Below are 17,429 nucleotides of genomic sequence, written 5' to 3'. Positions count from 1 at the left end.
CAAACTTTAGAAAGAGCCAGTCCTTCAACTGCGAGATGCTTTTGTTGTTCCCTCATCACCATGTTTTAAAAGGAAGATACTAGGGGCGCCTGGGTGGCTCAGTGGGTTAAGCGTCCGACTTCAGCTCAGGTCACAATCTCGTGGTCCGTGAGTTCGAGCCCCGCGTCAGGCCGTGGGCTGATGGCTCAGAGCCTGGAGCCTGCTTCCGATTCTGTGTCTCCCTCTCTCTCTGCCCCTCCCCCATTCATGCTCTGTCTCTCTCTGTCTCAAAAATAAATAAATGTTAAAAAAAATTTTTTTTTAAAAAGGAAGATACTAGATACAGAACAATTACCTGTTGTATGAAAGTGCAGCTTCTCTGCAGTGACATCATCTTCTGCTCTGCACCAACACATGGCCGTGCTCCTCATCCTTCCCTCTCATGAGCGTGTCACTTCCTCTTCTCCCCACCCAACCAGGGCTGCCCATCTCTGAAGCCCAGTCTCCTCCAGGAGGCCCTCTGGATTTCTCCAGCCATCGTGGCCCTTCCCTTCCTTTGAGCCCCAAGCATCCCTTCCAGCCCTCTCTGTGTTGTGTCCTGTTACGAGGCACATTGGTTACATCTCCCAACTAGACTAGGAAATCCCCAAGGCCCAGGCCATGTCTATGTACCCCATCCACCCGCCAGGGTAAATGATGGAGGTAGGCAGCTATGAAGGGTGCGGGACCACCAGTGTTGAAGCTACACCAACCTGAATCGGACTCTCTGTTCCATCACACTGGAGCACGATGACTTGGAGCAAGTTCCCCCAGACTTTCAGAGTCTCACTCGCTCTTCTAGCTCAAGGGTTAGAGCAGTGGTCTCACTAGGGCCTGCCAGTAAGCCGAAAGTCTCTGTGCTTACCCGTGTGTAGTGGTTAAGGGCATGGACTCCAGAGCCAGACCGTCCAAGTTTTAATTCTACTTCTGCTACTCCCCAGGTTACTAACCCAGTCTTTGCCTCAGTTTCCTTGTGTGTAAAATGAGAATACTAACATTTATGTCATTGCATTGTCATAAGAATCAAATGAGGTCTTTTACATACTAGTCTTTAGAATAATTCCTGGCATGTAGGAAGTAATTGTATTGTTTGATTTGTCATTATTATATCATTATTGATTTGTCATTATTATATCATTGGACTTGCCATTATTATATTATTGGATTGCCATTATTGTATCATTATTGTTATAGAACATTATTGTTATACAAAAGGTCCCATCTGCTTTAAATGTTACTATGGGTGAAATGATATCATATATAAAAAGCCGGGCACCATGAGCACTAAACAAGTAGTCATGCCCTTCCCTCATCTTCCCACCATGCCCAGTACTGAGAGATGCTCTGTAAATTCTTGTGAACTGTTGAATACCTTTTCAAGGGCTAGAGAGATAAGCTATGCCTTTTCTCACTTAGAGGCTATTAGATCCAGGTTCTAATAGCCTTATCTCTTGGTTTGGCAATATAAATAGCTAATTATATTAAGTGTTGCTTACTTGCCAGACACTGGGCTAAATACTTCATAGGTTTTTTTCTCAGTCCTTACAATTTGTGTGGTTGTTTCTGCCCATTTGTACAGAGGGGAACACTGAGGCCCAGAGAGGTTAACTGACCAGGTCACTCAGCAGGTGCACGGCAGAAACAGGACACCACGGATATCCACCTGACTTTAAAATCTGTGTACTGACCCCTGCACAACTCATCCTCCTGAGAGAAACTCCCCGAATAAAAGGGAGAGTCAGAGGCCCCAAGATATCATCTGCCCTATAACTCAACATTTCCTGAGTATCTTCTAGTGACAAATACCAGGTTTTGTATTAGAGACCACAGAAGTCCAGCCAGACACAGTCCTTAAGCTATAATAGAGAGGCTTTCCTGGATGGCGAATGGGCTACTATGTTAGGTAGAGTGAAAGAAGGCCCTGTCCAAAGAAGGCAAAACTGCCTTTGCCAAAGTCACTTTGATGCCAGTGTGGGGCAGTAAGTAAGGACAAGGAACTGCTGCTTGCCGCAGGGAAGAGCCCTCAGGAAGCCCAAACATGGATAAGGAAAGCAGGCTGGTAAGAAATAGGATAGCCCACCAGGAAGGAGTCAATTTCCTGCCAAGGAAATTGTCCATCCAAACCATCCTCATGATCAGAAGGATTGGCCTCCTCCCCTGAGGGCAAGACAGGTGCAATGGGGGCATTTGGGTATGGTGGGCCAAGAGTGAGGGAAGAGAGCAAAGCCGAGGGACCAGGCCCCTGCCAGCCCCTCCATGAACAGCTGGAGAATATTTTTTCAGGAAGGAAGGTGATGAATCACCTTTCCAGAACCTGCCCCCTGCAAGTCCTCCAACCATGTTTGTTAAACATAGGGTCAAATGGGCAAAGGCAGAACAGCTGCCTGGGTGGAAACAATCCCTGTGTCTACTTTCCCTCTCATTCCTCAGTTCCTTCTCATCAGGCTGGAGGGTGTGTGTCACATCCCAGAGTCACTGTTCTGGCCTCCCACATACCACCCACCATACCTCATAAACCCCGTCTCCAAGGATGGATAGGAAAACCTCCCAAGAGTGAATCCCTGAACTCATTCCCATTTCGGAGCCACTGGACAAATCCTGTGGCTAACAGCAGAAAAAGAGAACACAGCACAAACTCCTAGCAGAGACAGGCCCTCTGGAGCACAGGGTGAAATCTTGCTTTCCTCCCACACGCCATCACTCAAACCTGTCAGCTTCCAAAAATGTTTAGCAAGTGCAGCAGCAAGGGGCATGCTTATCAGCCTGGCCTGGGAGCTTAATCTGCTTCGAGAGCCTTCTCCAGCCCAGAGTTCCAAAAGTCTGCTTACAATTAGCTCCCAGCTCCAGTTCCTCCATCGGAAAGGTTAGCAATGTGTTGAGTTCTAGCCTCTGATCAGAGAAAGCTCCAGGAGAAGGTGGAGACAGTGTCAGCAGAAAAGAAAGTGCCAAAAAGGTCAGCTGGTCTGTTGCCACTTCCCTGACACCAGCCCCAAACCACCTCCCCCTCTGGCTTCCTGCCTCTCCTGACTGGGACAGTCACATCCGTCAGGTCAGCCTGTCCCCAAAAGTCCCTGCTGAATGACTGCCAAGAAAATACAGCATGCCCCTGCTCCCTCCTACCAGATGAGGGGAAAAAAAAAAAAAAAAAAAAAAAAGGGAGCAGGGAGGGCAGAAGGCCAAGAGAAACTGATTGGCCCTTGCTGATTTCCTTAAAAGAGATTGCATGGCCAAGGCCTGTCACCCAGCCGGACTGGGTGATGCAGGCTCTGTCTGGAAAGGTAGAAGTCACCAATTCTCTTCAAGCCCAAGCCATCAGCCATCCCCACACCCAGTCACCCAGGCTACCAGCGCCAGGATTTACTACCCAGGAAGGAGGAGCTTAACTTCAGGCAGCCATTTGGAAACAGCCACCCCCACCCCCACCGCCATCCTCACCCCCCACCCAACAGCCAGCCAAGACGCCAGGAGTCTCCAGCTGCCTGCTTCCGCTGGTGCAGCGGGCACTCCTAGGGCAGTCCCAGCACAGTGCCTGGAATCCTGTCGGCCCAAGGGACGGGCAGGGGCAGGTCATCTTCAAACCGAGGGGAACAGGTTGACTGCACCCCCCAGACACCTTTTCCTGGATCTTGCAGCCAGACCAGGGGGCATCGAGCCCAAGAGACTTCAGACCATTCCTTGGCAGACACAGAATCTCTGCAGAACCGACAGCCAACCAGCCGCTGCAGAAGACACTGCCTTCTTGAGGCCAAGCTCTCAACATGCAGGAACTGACATTTCCAGAGCCGCACGGTTGTGTGTGTGCGTGCGTGTGTGTGTGTGTATGGACACGCCACCCGTACCCCCCAGAAGGAAGCTGCTGGCATACCCCCACCCCGGTCTCTCAAAGCTCCTGAAGGCAAACCTCTGGCACCCGGGCCACACCCACCGGCCAGCCCACTGTCCTAGCGCATCCCCAGATCTGCCAGCCTAAGTAGAACGGCTCCCTTCTCCGCCCACCGGGTAGCCCTTTCACTCCTCCAGCCGTGCCACCTTCCCCCCAAGAAGTATTCGCCCGCCCACCCTCCCAGAACAGTGCCCCGGCACACATCGCCTCTCACCTGGGTATCGAACCCGTTTTCCACCGAGCCGCTCTTCCGCAGCGGGAGCCCCTCCCCCGCCGGCTCCTGCAGCCCCTGGGATTTCAGGGGGATCTGGCTAGGGTAGGTAGTCTTGCTCACCTCCACCTTGCTTCCCAGCTTGAGGTAGCAGGGCTGGGGGCCGGCCCGAGCTGGGGGCACGTGCAGGATGGGCGCGGCGCTGTGCACGGGTTTGGGCAGTCCCGACTTCATTTTGGAGGCGACCAGGATGGCCGGCATCTTCTCCCGGGGCTTCGGCTTTCCCAGCACGTCCCTGGCAGCGGCGGCGGAGGCGACCGCTAAAGGCAGCGCGGGCAGCAGAGCAGGCGCCGGGCCTCGGCCCGCGAGGCGCCCACCACCAGCGGAGGAAAAAAAAAAAAAAAAGAAAGAAAGAAAGCCCCGGGTCTGGGAGTCAGAGCAAACCCGCGAGCGCGCCTTCGGGTTGTAGGATGGGGCAGAGGACTGGTCGCTGCGCTCAGCTGGTTCCACCTGGACGGATGCTGAAGGCGGGTTTCTCGCGCGTCCTAGGCGGCCTGTTCAAGGGATCTGGGCGCTCAGGGGCTGTTCCCTCTTTCGATTCTCCTCCTGGGAAACCGAGGCTTGGACGCCCATATTAACTTGTCACTGCATCTCCGAAGTGAGGAGGCCCCTTTGGGAGAGGAACGGCGGGGCCGCGCAGCTTCCCGCTCCGGGAGGCTGCGGGTGTGAGGGTGAGGGAAGCAGCGAGCAGCGGGGGGAGGAAGGCGCGAGCAGAGGAGGAAGGAGGAGGACGCACGGAGCCCAAGACGCCTCCACCAAGAGGCAGCTGCTGCCCTAACCGCGAGCACCGCAGTGTCACCCGCGACGCAGAGGCGCGGCGACAGCCCCCGAAAGGTCTCTCTAGGCGTGACAGTCACGACTGCTCATAAGTCCCCCGGACAGATAGCACCTTGGCGCCTGTAGGTCTGCACATGCTCCGTGAGCTATAGCGCAGCTAGGCTGTGGCCGTGGGGCGCGGGCACCCGGACGCGCGGCGGGCGGGCTGGGCAGGGCTGCGCTCGCGAGCGGCGGCCCCGCTTCCCGGGAAGGCTGCGCTGGCTGCGGGGCTCCGAGCAGGGGAGGACAGGCTGCGGCCGGCACTGCTGCGGCGCGCGCTGACAGCCCGGGCCGCCCCGGCGCGCCCATTGGTCCGTGGTGCGCCAATCAGCGACTGCAGCTCGCTCTGCAAAGGGGGCGTGGCCTCAACTCCCGGGCCGTGGCCGAAACTCCGGGGCCGCGCTTGGCCGCCAAGTACAAAGCCGGCTGGTGGCCGCTCTGCGGCACTGCTCCTGCTGCGCGCTTCCCAGCGGGCCGCCACTCCCGCGTCCCTGAAACCCTCTTTTGAAAAATGCCCTTTCGAATGCAAAGACCCGCCTCGGGGCCCCGCGGGCGAGGCTCGGGGGGAAGTTTGTTTCCTTTTTTAAATTGTTCTGGTCACCTTAACGGTTTGAATCTTCCGGAATCGCGCCCGCCGCCCTGCGGCCCCCCATCTGGACTGGGCAGGGCTGTTCCTCGTCTCCGGCGTTAAGGACTCGCCAGCCATTTCTCCTCTTTTCTGCCTCACTTCCAGGCGGGCCGGGGGCCCTCCCAAGAGCTTCCTCTCCCGCTTTCAAAGCCTTCAGTTTTCACTTAACTATTTGAAGTATTTATAGGCAAATACACTACCCAAGGAAGCCTCCCGCCCCGAGTCAGCTCCCCCGTGCAACCTACTACAGATTCTGTCATCAGAGTGGCCGGAGGAAGCCAGGAGAGGTTCCATGACCCCGGCTGGCTCAGGCTAACCCTTGTTGCATTTCATGTAGCAGCCCCTCCCTGTCCGCGCCTTGGATGCACTGGCCCCACAGGTTCCTCGACTTTAATGCGTCCGAGGATTTCTCTCCTCTCAATTGCTCTTTGGGTTCCTCGCTGCCGCAGAGTTTATGAGAACTGGAACGTATGATCCAGACAGGCCCAAGCCCTCTCGATTCATGGATTGGGACCCCCCACCCTGGAGAACTGCCTGGATTTAAACTGGGCGAGACCTTAAATCGTAATGCATCCTTAAAAAGCTTCGGTTTTCACTTGGAGCAAGGAGGTTTGAGTACATTTATATCATGCGCTGTTGTTTGGATTAAATGAATAGTGCATGACAGTTGTTAAGCACAAGTACCTGGCAGTGTAAAGGGGTCAGTAGAAGTTGGGCATTATTATCCCTGTTATTAAATTACTACTGCTACTTCCCGCCACCCCCAACCCCACCCCAGTCATCTCTGCTTATAAGTTGTTTGTCTTTTCTCTCTAAGATACAGGTTTTCCCAGTATGTCCACCCTGTAGCATGATTTACAATGCTGATAGCATTGATTTATCATTATCCAGACCAGAGGAAACCTCAAAGTTTTAAAACAACCTCTTGAAAAGGCATTAAGAATGAGAAGGTGCTTTCTTACCCTGGCCTGCTCCCTCCCCAACCTTATCTTCCACAAATTCTATACGGCGACTTTCTACTCTAGCTAGGCTGAAGTACATAGTCTTGTATATAATTTCAGGTATTCCCCCTCTCTCTGAAATTAAATCATACATGGTCTGTGCCACTTACTTAACACTCAGCCCTTCGCCATCTGATGCCACCATTATTTATCATTTCATTTTTATTTTCTTTGAGAGTAAGCCTCATGAAGTTAGGAACTGTGTTTTGAACTTTCATTAGAGTCTCTCGGCATCAAGTATGCGGTGGACCCAACAGCTACCCAGAGTGTTATCGAATAAATGAGTAAGGGATGATAGCAGCAATTCTCCAGGAAGGGAGCCTTTTAGATTTAGGTATATAATGTCATAAGACACGTTATACTATATTAAACCTTAGGACTCTCTCCCCAGAATTCTGGTTCATACAGATATACGAAGAGTCATGGGAAGATATTGCAGTCTTCGATAAAGTTCACAGAGATATTCCAAAGTAATTCCATGGCAGTGCTTCTCAAAGTATGGTTACCAGACCAGCTGCAGCAGCAGCACCTGAAAACTTGTTTGAAAACCCCACTCCTGAGCAACTCAACCAAAAGATCTGGAGGTGGGGCCTAGCAATCTAGGTTCAACAAGTGCTTAAGTCAGTGATTCTGATGCATATTAAAGTTTGACAGCTTACACCCTAATGAATATACCAGGCACTCAGTGCTCTTCCAGGGCTGCCTAAACCTTAATGTACATAGGAAATACTGGAGATCTTGCTAAAATACAGATTCTGATTCAGAAGTTCTGGAATAGGGCTGAGGTTCTGCTTTCAGAATATGCTCCCATGCGATGCCCCTGCTGGTGGCTTGGAGATCACACTTTGAGTAGTAGTAAGGCTAAACTGTAGGTAACAAAAGGGTTTCATCTCAAGGACCATCTGTACTTAAGTGACTTTCTGTCACACTGTGCTGAAAAGAAGTGAGGGTGCATCTACCTAGTTTAGTTGGAAACAGCAGCCTAATCAATTAATAATGTCTGTCATGGATGCAGAAATAGAAATGGTGACAGACGTGCTAAGTATTTGCCATCTTTGATCTCCTGTTTAAATCATATTTGCTGCCAAGGTCATTTTTTGGGTTCTTAGACCCTCAACTATGTGCTAATATGAAAAACAGTACATTCTTTTTGGACTTCTTCCTAATCCTCTAGAATTTGGTAAACATTGAGCATGCACCTTAACCCTTTGTGAGTTTATAACTAGAGACTGCTAATTTCTCATCTTTCTTGATGGAAGCTGAGTGAATCTTTTAGTCTATTTCCAATTTCTTTGCCCACCTCTTCATCCTTTAATAATGTTATTTGCTCTTTCCCGGAACATTTTTCATTTCCCTTTATATCTTTCCTATTAACCTTCATTTTCCTTATTTAAAGCAAAATAATTTATCATCATAACCAGACAAAGTGAGAGTAAATCTACTTTTCCCCTGAGGCAAAAAAGGTAGTTACAAGGTTCCTCCTTAAATAAGATCATTGCGAATTATAAAAATGCCCTATAAAGTTACTCCTTTCATATGTATGCTATGTTAACATGTAAGAAGTCATTTTAAATCAATATGTTTGGCATTGGCAGCTAAAGAAGGTACTGGTTCAGAGAATAGCAAACTGCTTTGGAAAGAACAAACTATCCAGATATATATATATATATATTTTTAAAATTCTTTTAATATTTATTTATTTTTGAGGGAGAGACAGAGTGTGAGTGGGGGAGGGGCAGAGAGAGAGGGAGACACAGAATCTGAAGCAGGCTCCAGGCTCTGAGCTGTCGACACAGAGCCCCACATGGGGCTCAAACTCACAAACTGCAAGACCATGACCTGAGCTGAAGTTGGACGCCTAAGTGAATGAGCCACCCAGGTGCCCCCCCCAAAATATTTTTAATTGTTTTCACTATGGATAGCGCACCATTTTAAATCTCAACTTTGACAACTCTCCTTTTCTCTCACTCTGAACTTTCCAACTCACCCACGTGTCTAATTTGAAACTTACCACCAAAGCTCTCAGGATCACTGAATCATCCTAAGAGCTCCGACAGTTCCCAGGTTCTAAGAGCCATCCTCACATCCGGATGTTCCAACTGCATTGCTTTCTGATCCTCAATATCAGCCACTGGTGATTAGGTGGGTGTGAATTAGGCTTCAGAGCTGACCTGCAGTTGACCAGCCCCATCAACCCATCCTTCATCTGAGTGAAAGACCCCTCGCTGTGCTTGACCTCCCAAGAAGACAGTCCTGCGAAGAACCTGAGACATCTAAACCCCAGCCTATCACAGAAAAATGGAAGGGTCTTGAGAAAAAGTCAGCAGTCTCTTGGAAACCCTTGACTATAAATGACGAAGGGAAAGGTTGCAAGTCTCTGGAATAATATAAAAAGCATTCATGAGTTTATACGGGAGTAAAAAAAAAAAGTCACACTAGCTTATTTTTGAAAACACACTTTTCCTTAATTTTCTATGGGCATGGGTTGGCAACTTATGACACATATCTCAGAGGTGGTACAAATACCCACATTTTGGTAGGGCCCAAATCGAGAGCGTACCTATCTCAGACTGCAGAGAAGCCAGGCTAAGAATCTTAGCCCAGCTCTTTAGAAAGCCCACTCACCCTGCTCCTCGCTCACTTCTAACCTACCTTCTTCCAGATGGCTCTGTGTGCAGAGCAATATGCATAATGGTGACCTCTGGGAGACTGTGGGTTTGCCTACCTGTAGAGGTTGGATTGTGGGGAGTGTGTTTGTGTGTGTGTACGTGCGCATGCGTGTATGCTTGCGTTCACTCAAATAGGGAGGGTCTCAATCATTAATTCAATGAATAAATTGTTGAGGGTCATTTGTGTGCCAGGCTTTGGGCATTATGATAGAGAGTAAGCAAGAGTAAAGTCTTGTTCCCTGCTTTCAAGGTCCAAAGAATGATGCACCTGCTGTTCAGAGGATTGCCTTTTTACGCAATTAAAAAATGGAAATCTGAAAGCGATGCAGGTCAGCTCTGAAGCCTAATTCACACCCACCTAATCACCAGTGGCTGATACTGAGGATCAGAGAGCAATGCAGTTGGAGCATCCTGACGTGAGGATGGCTCTTAGTTTACCCAATTTAGGAAGAGGAGCAAACCGGGAAATAAATGACAAGTAGTAAAACTAATACGCTAATAGTTTTAGAGTAGTGCAAAATATACTGCGATAAATGAGGCACAAAGGAGAATCCACTCTCTGTGAGGTTAGCAGCTACTTTGATTAATGAAACTTTCTTTTTTTTCCAATGAATTCCATTCATTATTATTAAAGGTTGTGGGAAAATGTTGATAAAACAAAATATACACAGCCAATTCCTCACAACTGTTATGACCCCTTATACTTAAAAATAAATTTCTGTTAAAAAAATAATAAACAGATATTGATCTACCCTGAAGAATTTCAGAAAACTCTCACATCAAAAGAACATTGAGGGGCGCCTGGGTGGCTCAGTGGGTTGAGCGTCCGACTTCAGCTCAGGTCATGATCTCACAGCTTGTAAGTTCGAGCCCCACGTCGGGCTCTGTGCGGACAGCTCAAAGCCTGGAGCCTGCTTCTGCTTCTGTGTCTCCCTCTCTCTCTGCCCCTAACCCACTCTCATTCTGTCTCTGTTTCTCTCAAAAATAAACAAACATTAAAAAATAAAAATAAAAAAAAATAAAAGAACATTGATCTGCTAATAATGGAATTGGGTTGTTTTTTTTTTTTTTTTCCTGTAGCTGTAAAGCAACTTTCTGACCAACAAAACACTGAAGGGTAATGGAGAGAAATCTCCTTTCTCCACCATTAGTGTTGAAACTCTAAGTGACAATGGTCCACTCTCCCATCTTTGTAAGTTAAGTCTAGTAAATATTCTTTAAAAAAATTTTTTTTAACGTTTATTTATTTTTGAGACAGAGAGAGACAGAGCATGAACGGGGGAGGGTCAGAGAGAGGGAGACACAGAATCTGAAACAGGCTCCAGGTTCTGAGCTGTCAGCACAGAGCCCGATGCGGGGCCCGAACTCACGAACCGCAAGATCATGACCTGAGCCGAAGTCGGACGCTTAACCGACTGAGCCACCCAGGTGCCCCTAGTAAATATTCTTCTGTTGACATCTTCCCTCATTCCACAAAGGATTTGAGAAAAGCCCATATTCAATAAAATAACGTCTAAATATTAGTAGCAATAAATGCAACATGGGCGCCTGGGTGGCTCAGTCAGTTGAGCATCCAACTCTTGATTTCAGCTCAGGTCACGATCCCAGGGTCATGGGATGGAGCCCCACATTGGGCTCTGCCCTGAGCATGCTTAAGATTCTCTCTCTATCTCTCTATCTCTCTATCTCTTCTCTCTCCCCTCTCTACAATTCATGGTCTCTCTCTCTCTCGAAAAAGAATACAATTTTTTTCAACTAAAAAAATAAAGGATAAATGTGGTAGAGGAAACATTCTTATTTAAAACGTAGACTGTGATTACTTTTGCCTTCTGAAGGTGGGATAGGATGTGTAAATAAGCCATAGCAGTGGGAATACAAATCATACATCCCTTCCATATTCAGACTACCTATCTATCTATTTATCTATATACATTATATTTTTTTATTATATATATATAATATAATATATATTTTAAATGTTTATTTGGTTTTGAGAGAGAGAGTGCCAGTCGGGGAGAGCAGGGAGAGAGGGGGACAGAGGATCCAGAGGGGGCTCCATGCTGACAGCAGCCAGGTTGATGCGGGCTTGAACTCACAAACCGTGAGATCATGATCTGAGCTGAAGTCAGTTGCTCAACTGACTGAGCCATCCAGGCACCCTCTTCAGACAATGTATTAAATAGACAAGTCTAGAATCCCAAATCAGCCAGTGCAGGGCTACTGAAGAAACAGCCTCTGAGTATGTGGTCTTAGAGATAACATTGGTGATCACTGAGATCTCTGAAGGCCAGCCCAGAGCTCAGGAGTCAAGCTATACGGTTGTCTATGACAAATAAGAGAGATTCAGTTTCCTGGGGAAGGTTTCATGTAAAGGGCCCCCTAAAACAGAGTGGCCAGAGCACTGTAAAGAGACCCATGACAGGAACCGAAAAAGCAGAGCATAGTGGCATAGGAGAACCCTTTCCTTTCCCCAAAATAGCAGTAAAGCCCACTGTGCTACGCAACGCTTGAGTGCCAAGATTTTTCTTTTGATGGGAGAGAATTATTTTTAAAAAAAAGCTGAGTTTTGAATCTGGGTTCCTTTCAAAGCAGAAGAAAGAGAACAGTGAGGTTCTGAGTTTAATTGAAGCAGAAATTCAGAGTCAGGAATGCCAAGTGAATGGAAACTGCCTCGCTGCCTCACATCCTTACCCCACTCAGTGATTTTCAGAACACTTGGGGCGGAGGAGATTGTCAAGCAAATCTAAATAAGAACGTCTCCCAACCAATAGACAGTACCAGGGAAAATGTAAATAAAACATGAATATTGAGATTATAGGTGTAGGCAAAAAGGGGAAGCAGGGGAAGAGGAAAATAGAATGTCTGGACTCTCTAGTCCATGCCTTTGGCTATCACCTAGTCAGCACGAGTGGCTTCGTTCAAACCTTCCTATGTTGTAGAGTGAGGACGACCTAGGACTATACCTGCAGGTAGTAAGGGTGAAGGGGGCTGAGCTGAATATGTCCAGATTATAGCTGGATCCTACCTTCAAGCTCTTGTGTTTGCTTGCTATTTTTTTTTATTAAAAAATGCTTTTAATGTTTATTTATGGGGGGGGAGGGGCAGAGAGAGAGGGAGACACAGAATCTGAAGCAGGCTTCAGGCTCCAAGCTGTCAGCTTGGAGACCAATGTGGGGCTCGAACTCACAAAACGGCTCACGACCTGAGCCGAAGTCAGATGCTTAACCGACTGAGCCACCCAGGCACCCGTTTGCTTGTTATTTTTAACTGTATACCTACTTTTTCACTATCACAGATTAAAAAATACATATTAATTGAGAGATCCAGTTCATTGAGTTTCAAACTGACCTTTTAAAAATTATATTCCTTGTTTTGTATTATCCATTCTTCTTTCCACAGATTAGACCAGACAACCAGAGTTGACCCAACAATAATGATGCTGCTGAAAGAATTATAACTTTGAAGTTATTCCTTTTAAATCTTTCTTTTAATGTTTATTTATTGTTGAGAGAGAGAGAGATAGCATGAGTGGGGGAGGGGCAGAGAGCGGGGGAGACACAGAATCTGAAGCAGTCTCCAGCTCTGAGCTGTCAGCACAGAGCCTGACGTGGGGCTTGAACCCACGAACTGTGAGATCATAACCTGAGCCAAAGTCAGACGCTTAACCCAATGAGCCACTTAGGCGCCGCATGAAGTTATTCTTAATATGTGCCAGGGTCTGTGGTAAGCATTCTCACAACAATCCCACGAGGTGGATCATTAATGGTCATTTCCATTACACAGAAAAGAAAACTGAGGTCCAGACAGGGCTCAGTATTTTACCTAAGTCCCTACAGCTAATTAAGCAGAAAAGTTGGATTCGAACCCAGGCACTCAGACTCAAGAGCCTGGACTCTGAATACTCCTAGCTACAGACTAGTCTTCATAACAATAACAGTAGAGCGTCCCTGTAGGGAGGCACAATTACTGCATTTTGCAGTTGCAGAAACAGGCAAAAGGTTTGGTAACGGCCCAGGCTGTGAATGATAGTGGTGTTAATAGCGAGGCAAAGGATGAGCACCACACAGGTTATGGAGAGTCTTTTTGGGTGATGCTCAGGTTCTGAGACAGAGCTGCCTGCTGGTGACCACCGGGAGGCAAAGACGCCTGGACCAGTGGCCTTAGATAAGAAACCTAAGCATCACCAAGGGTGCCGGTTAAAGAAACAGATCCCTAAGCACCCTCTTCCTCCAAAAACACCCTAGAATGCTGAATCTGTGAATCTGCATCTTAAAGGGGGAGTCTGAATCAGCTAGTCCTCACTCTTTGCTTTGCAGCCTTGGCTGTCCGTGACAGTCACCTGGGGAATTAATAAACTAAGGCTGCCCAGGCCCAACCCTGGACCAGCTAAAGCAGACTCTCTGGAAATGGGGCCCAGACACTTGCATGGTAGTAAAGCTCTCCGAGTGTAGGCAAGTGGAAAAGCATGGGCTTTGAGAAACGCTACAAATCAACGCTTTAGAGGGGAGGATTATTATGGCAATAACCTGGATAGTTCCAATCAATAACGGCCAATCTGGAAAAACTCAGGCCTTCTACTACTTTCTGAGCAGGATTTTCTCTTTGAGAGACACACTCAGCCAGCTCAGCTGTCCCTGTAGCCTGGACACAGCTGGGTAAGTGCCCAAACGCTGCCTCCAGTCCGTTCTGCGGATGACATCAAGCAGCCTGACAGTTGCTGGGTGTGGGCCTCCAGGGAAGGAGCGGCGATGCTTCCCCGCTGCTCCCTCGGCCGCATTTCCTCTTTTGGTTACTGTGATCATCCTGGGAGCCTTCATGCCTACCCTCTGACTCTGCCCCAGGCACAGAGCCTGGTGAGCATCCACTGGGAGAGGCTAGGAGAGGCGCTCCTGGCCAATGTCTGACCCACAGGGAAGGCGTGTGGTGCCCAGGGTTCAGGGCTGTCAAAGGAGAGCTTGGAGCACAGTTAACTCTTGGAGGTCTGTGTGCTCATAAAAGAATGCGCCGGCGTGAAAAATCCTGGCAGTGGATAACTTAAAAAATAAATCACTTAGGGCTTCGGTATCCATTTTGTGATTCTTTTTGCTTTATTTAAATGTATTCTTAGCGGGGGTATTTATCTTATTTACATGTATGTTTCATTACTATTAAAGTTTACTCATATATTTGTGTGTTTACATATGTATAAATAAGTACGTTTACCAAGAAGGAAAAGGAAGGAAGGAATCATATGAAACATATGTCAACAGCAGTTATTTCTTAAATTTCTTTTAACGTTTATTTATTTTTGAGAGAGAGAGTCAGAGTGCGAGCGGTGGAGGGGCAGAGAGAGGGGGAGACATAGAATCTGAAGCAGGCTCCAGTCTCCGAGCCATCAGCACAGAGCCCGATGCGGGGCTCAAACTCACGAACCGTGAGATCATGACCTGAGCCAAAGTCGGACGCTCAACCAACTAAGCCTCCCAGGCACCCCAACAGCAGTTATTTCTGAGGGGTAAGTTAGGAGACTGATAATTTCTTCTTATTTTATATCATTGTTTTAAAGGGTTGGAATTATGAGTGATTTTAGCTTACTTTTCCATGGCATTTTCTGTATATTTCAAATAAATGTCTGAACTTGTTTTAATCTTCTATCCACTCAGGAAGCATTTAGTAAGCCTTATGGTGAACCAAGAACCGTGCCAAATGTCCATGATATGGAAGTTAGCTAGCATATCTCCAACTCTGCCCTCTGTCTTTGCAGGCAGGAGACATGAGCCTTCTCCCAAACAAACAGGAAACACTTTGTTAGCTATCAAAGATTAAAGATCCAGTCTTAATGAAAAAGCTATCTATGTATATGTAACAAAGTCACTGAACATAGGGTTCTCTCCTTCTAAGACAATCAGGACCTGTTACTCCGGAGAACCTGCCTAGTTTCCCTTCCTTCCAAGGAAGCAGCTCCTAGCGGAATCATTCTCTACAGAACTGCCAAGACCACCCCTGTGCAGAGGGGCTAGGAAATCAATTCTTTTTTGACTGATCTACCATGCTGTTTCTATAACCAACAATGCTGCAGACAACCTTTCTGCAGAAAGAGAGAGGAAGAAAATGGGCCCCCGTATGGCTGAAATGAACTCTGCCGGGCACTTGTAAAAGGGAATTCTAGTTCACGCTACCCTTGGCTGAGCTTAAAGCTGGTCTAAAAACCGTCAACAAAGCAGAGACACCCATGAGGATCTTTTGCGCCCTGAGATCATTCGAAGCCACTAAACATAAACAGCTGTGTTGATTTCCGCTCACTCTCCAAACCCGAGGCAAATAAAACCTCAAAGCGAAATGGGTGGAAAACAGAAAAATATACAGGGATTTTCTTTTATTTTCTGGCTTAGGAAGATGTTGTTTTACAAACAGTGGGGCAAGACACCATTAAATCTTAAAAACATTTTTTTTTTGTTTTGGCTTGACAACTTTCTTGAAACTCCACGTTATGCAAGAATTTTAGACATTCACTGATAAATATATCAGAATGTTCTCCTCAAGGCAGTCTGGACATGCTTCAAATGTGAATCTGACAAAGTCAGTCTCTCTAAAGACTGCATCTGAGATTGTCAAGAATTGTCATCCTGGCTTCCTTGTTTCCACAAAAACCATCTTTTCAAACTTCGGGATGTTGAATGAACTCGAGTTCAGAATCATTTGCTTGTTAGGGTTTTATCCTTCCCGTTGTGGGGGTGGGGGGAGGGGACCATGATGGGGGTGGGGCTGAAGATGGAGAATCCAGTGTTCAAAGGCATCTGGCCTGCAAAGCTGACTTCCTGCTGAGTTATCAAAGACAGGTTTCTAGAATCCCCTCCCATGACCATTTTAGCTCTTTCCTTGCCTTTGATCCTTTATTCTTGACTTTCAATCCTGGCTGGCCTCCACAACCCCTTTTCTTCTGTTCTCCCCAGTGGAGGAACTTGAGCAGAGCCCCTTGTTTCCAGGTTCAAATCAATACCCCTTGTTTCCAGGTTCCTTTTTGACAGAGTGGAGCAAAGGCAAGAAAACAGTGGGGGTGCAGTCAGGCGGACCTGAGTGTGAATTCTGACTTCACCTGAGATTGACTGAGCCAGGATCACTTTGCTTCTCTGACTCTCAGTTTGTTCATCAGTAAAATGGGCATGATCATAACTATTTCACAGGATTGTTGGGAGGATTTGAGATAATGGAGGCAGAGGGCCTGGTGTGAGTCTAGAACCTGACAGGTGTTACACTCATTCATTGATTTAAATAGTATTTTAATGCTACTGAAGGCCAGACAACATGCTAATCACCGGTGATATTAGTAAGAACCAAGGTTCATTTCTCATGGAGCTTATAATGTAATCAGGGAAATTGATAATAATTACGTACTCACATCAGTGAATGTGTAATTACTAAGTGAGCCAAGTGCTACGTTCTCAGGTAAAGAACTTAGACCCCTTTAGACTGTCAAAGCTTCAAGGCTTCTCTGGAGAAGTGATGTTTGGGGTGATGTTGGGGTGAGGTCTGAAAGGTAAAGAGGGCAGCCAGGCAATGGGGTTTTCATGCCCACCTGCCAGTGTCATCAGCTAGACCCCAAGAGCTGACCTTTACTCCTCACCTGCTCGTACCCACCGAAATTTTGTCCCACAGTTTTCCTCAAACTCTTCTTTCCGGTTTATTTCTTAACTCAGGCAAAAGACCTGAGGGCCATAACATCTCGTGATGGAAACCGAAACTACCCCTCAAGCAGTAACAACTGCCTGGACAAGAGCTCTATTGGCCCAGGTGGCCCAGACCAGTTTGAGCTTAACCCCTGACTCATGCCTAGGCAGATGGACCGAGGAGTGAGTGACGAAGGGGATTAGGACAGTTACCTTTACCTCATTAGAATACTAAAATCTCCACCCACAAAGGAGCACAGACCTCCTCGACATAACATACAAGGTACGTATAGGCATGTTTCCTTAAGGAGCGTGTGTGACCTTATACTTGCCTCTACATACAGGTGACATGGCTCCCCATCTAAATATTCATCCTAACCCTAAGTAAAAGACACCCTTTCACCCTTGTTCAGGGAGTCACAAGTTTGCAAATTATCCCCTGGGATCTCCTTATTTGCTGCAAATAGTTTCCTTTGTGCTACAGCTCACCTGGTGGC

General features: G+C 47.4%; 1 protein-coding gene across 9 annotated transcripts in view; it reads right to left on the bottom strand.

Annotated features, from left to right (window-relative positions):
* Window positions 1-17,429, bottom strand: part of NAV2 (neuron navigator 2) — a 741,507-nt gene that overhangs the window by 393,158 nt on the left and 330,920 nt on the right. For 7 of the 9 annotated variants that reach the window (XM_047878316.1, XM_047878307.1, XM_047878308.1 and 4 more), the window contains exon 1: window positions 4,116-5,218. The exons of 1 other annotated variant lie outside the window; for it this stretch is intronic. In XM_047878316.1, the coding sequence (XP_047734272.1) occupies window positions 4,116-4,373 (258 nt within the window). In that variant the 5' untranslated portion in view covers window positions 4,374-5,218. Of the gene's footprint in view, window positions 1-4,115; window positions 5,219-17,429 lie in introns of those variants that run through there. One more of the 9 variants, XM_047878313.1, reaches the window with a different exon arrangement.

The sequence above is a fragment of the Prionailurus viverrinus genome, chromosome D1 (genome assembly GCF_022837055.1).
Source record: "Prionailurus viverrinus isolate Anna chromosome D1, UM_Priviv_1.0, whole genome shotgun sequence".
Taxonomy (NCBI): domain Eukaryota; kingdom Metazoa; phylum Chordata; class Mammalia; order Carnivora; family Felidae; genus Prionailurus; species Prionailurus viverrinus.
The sequence above is the reverse complement of the archived record's forward strand: the minus strand, read 5'-3'. Positions and strand labels throughout refer to the sequence as shown.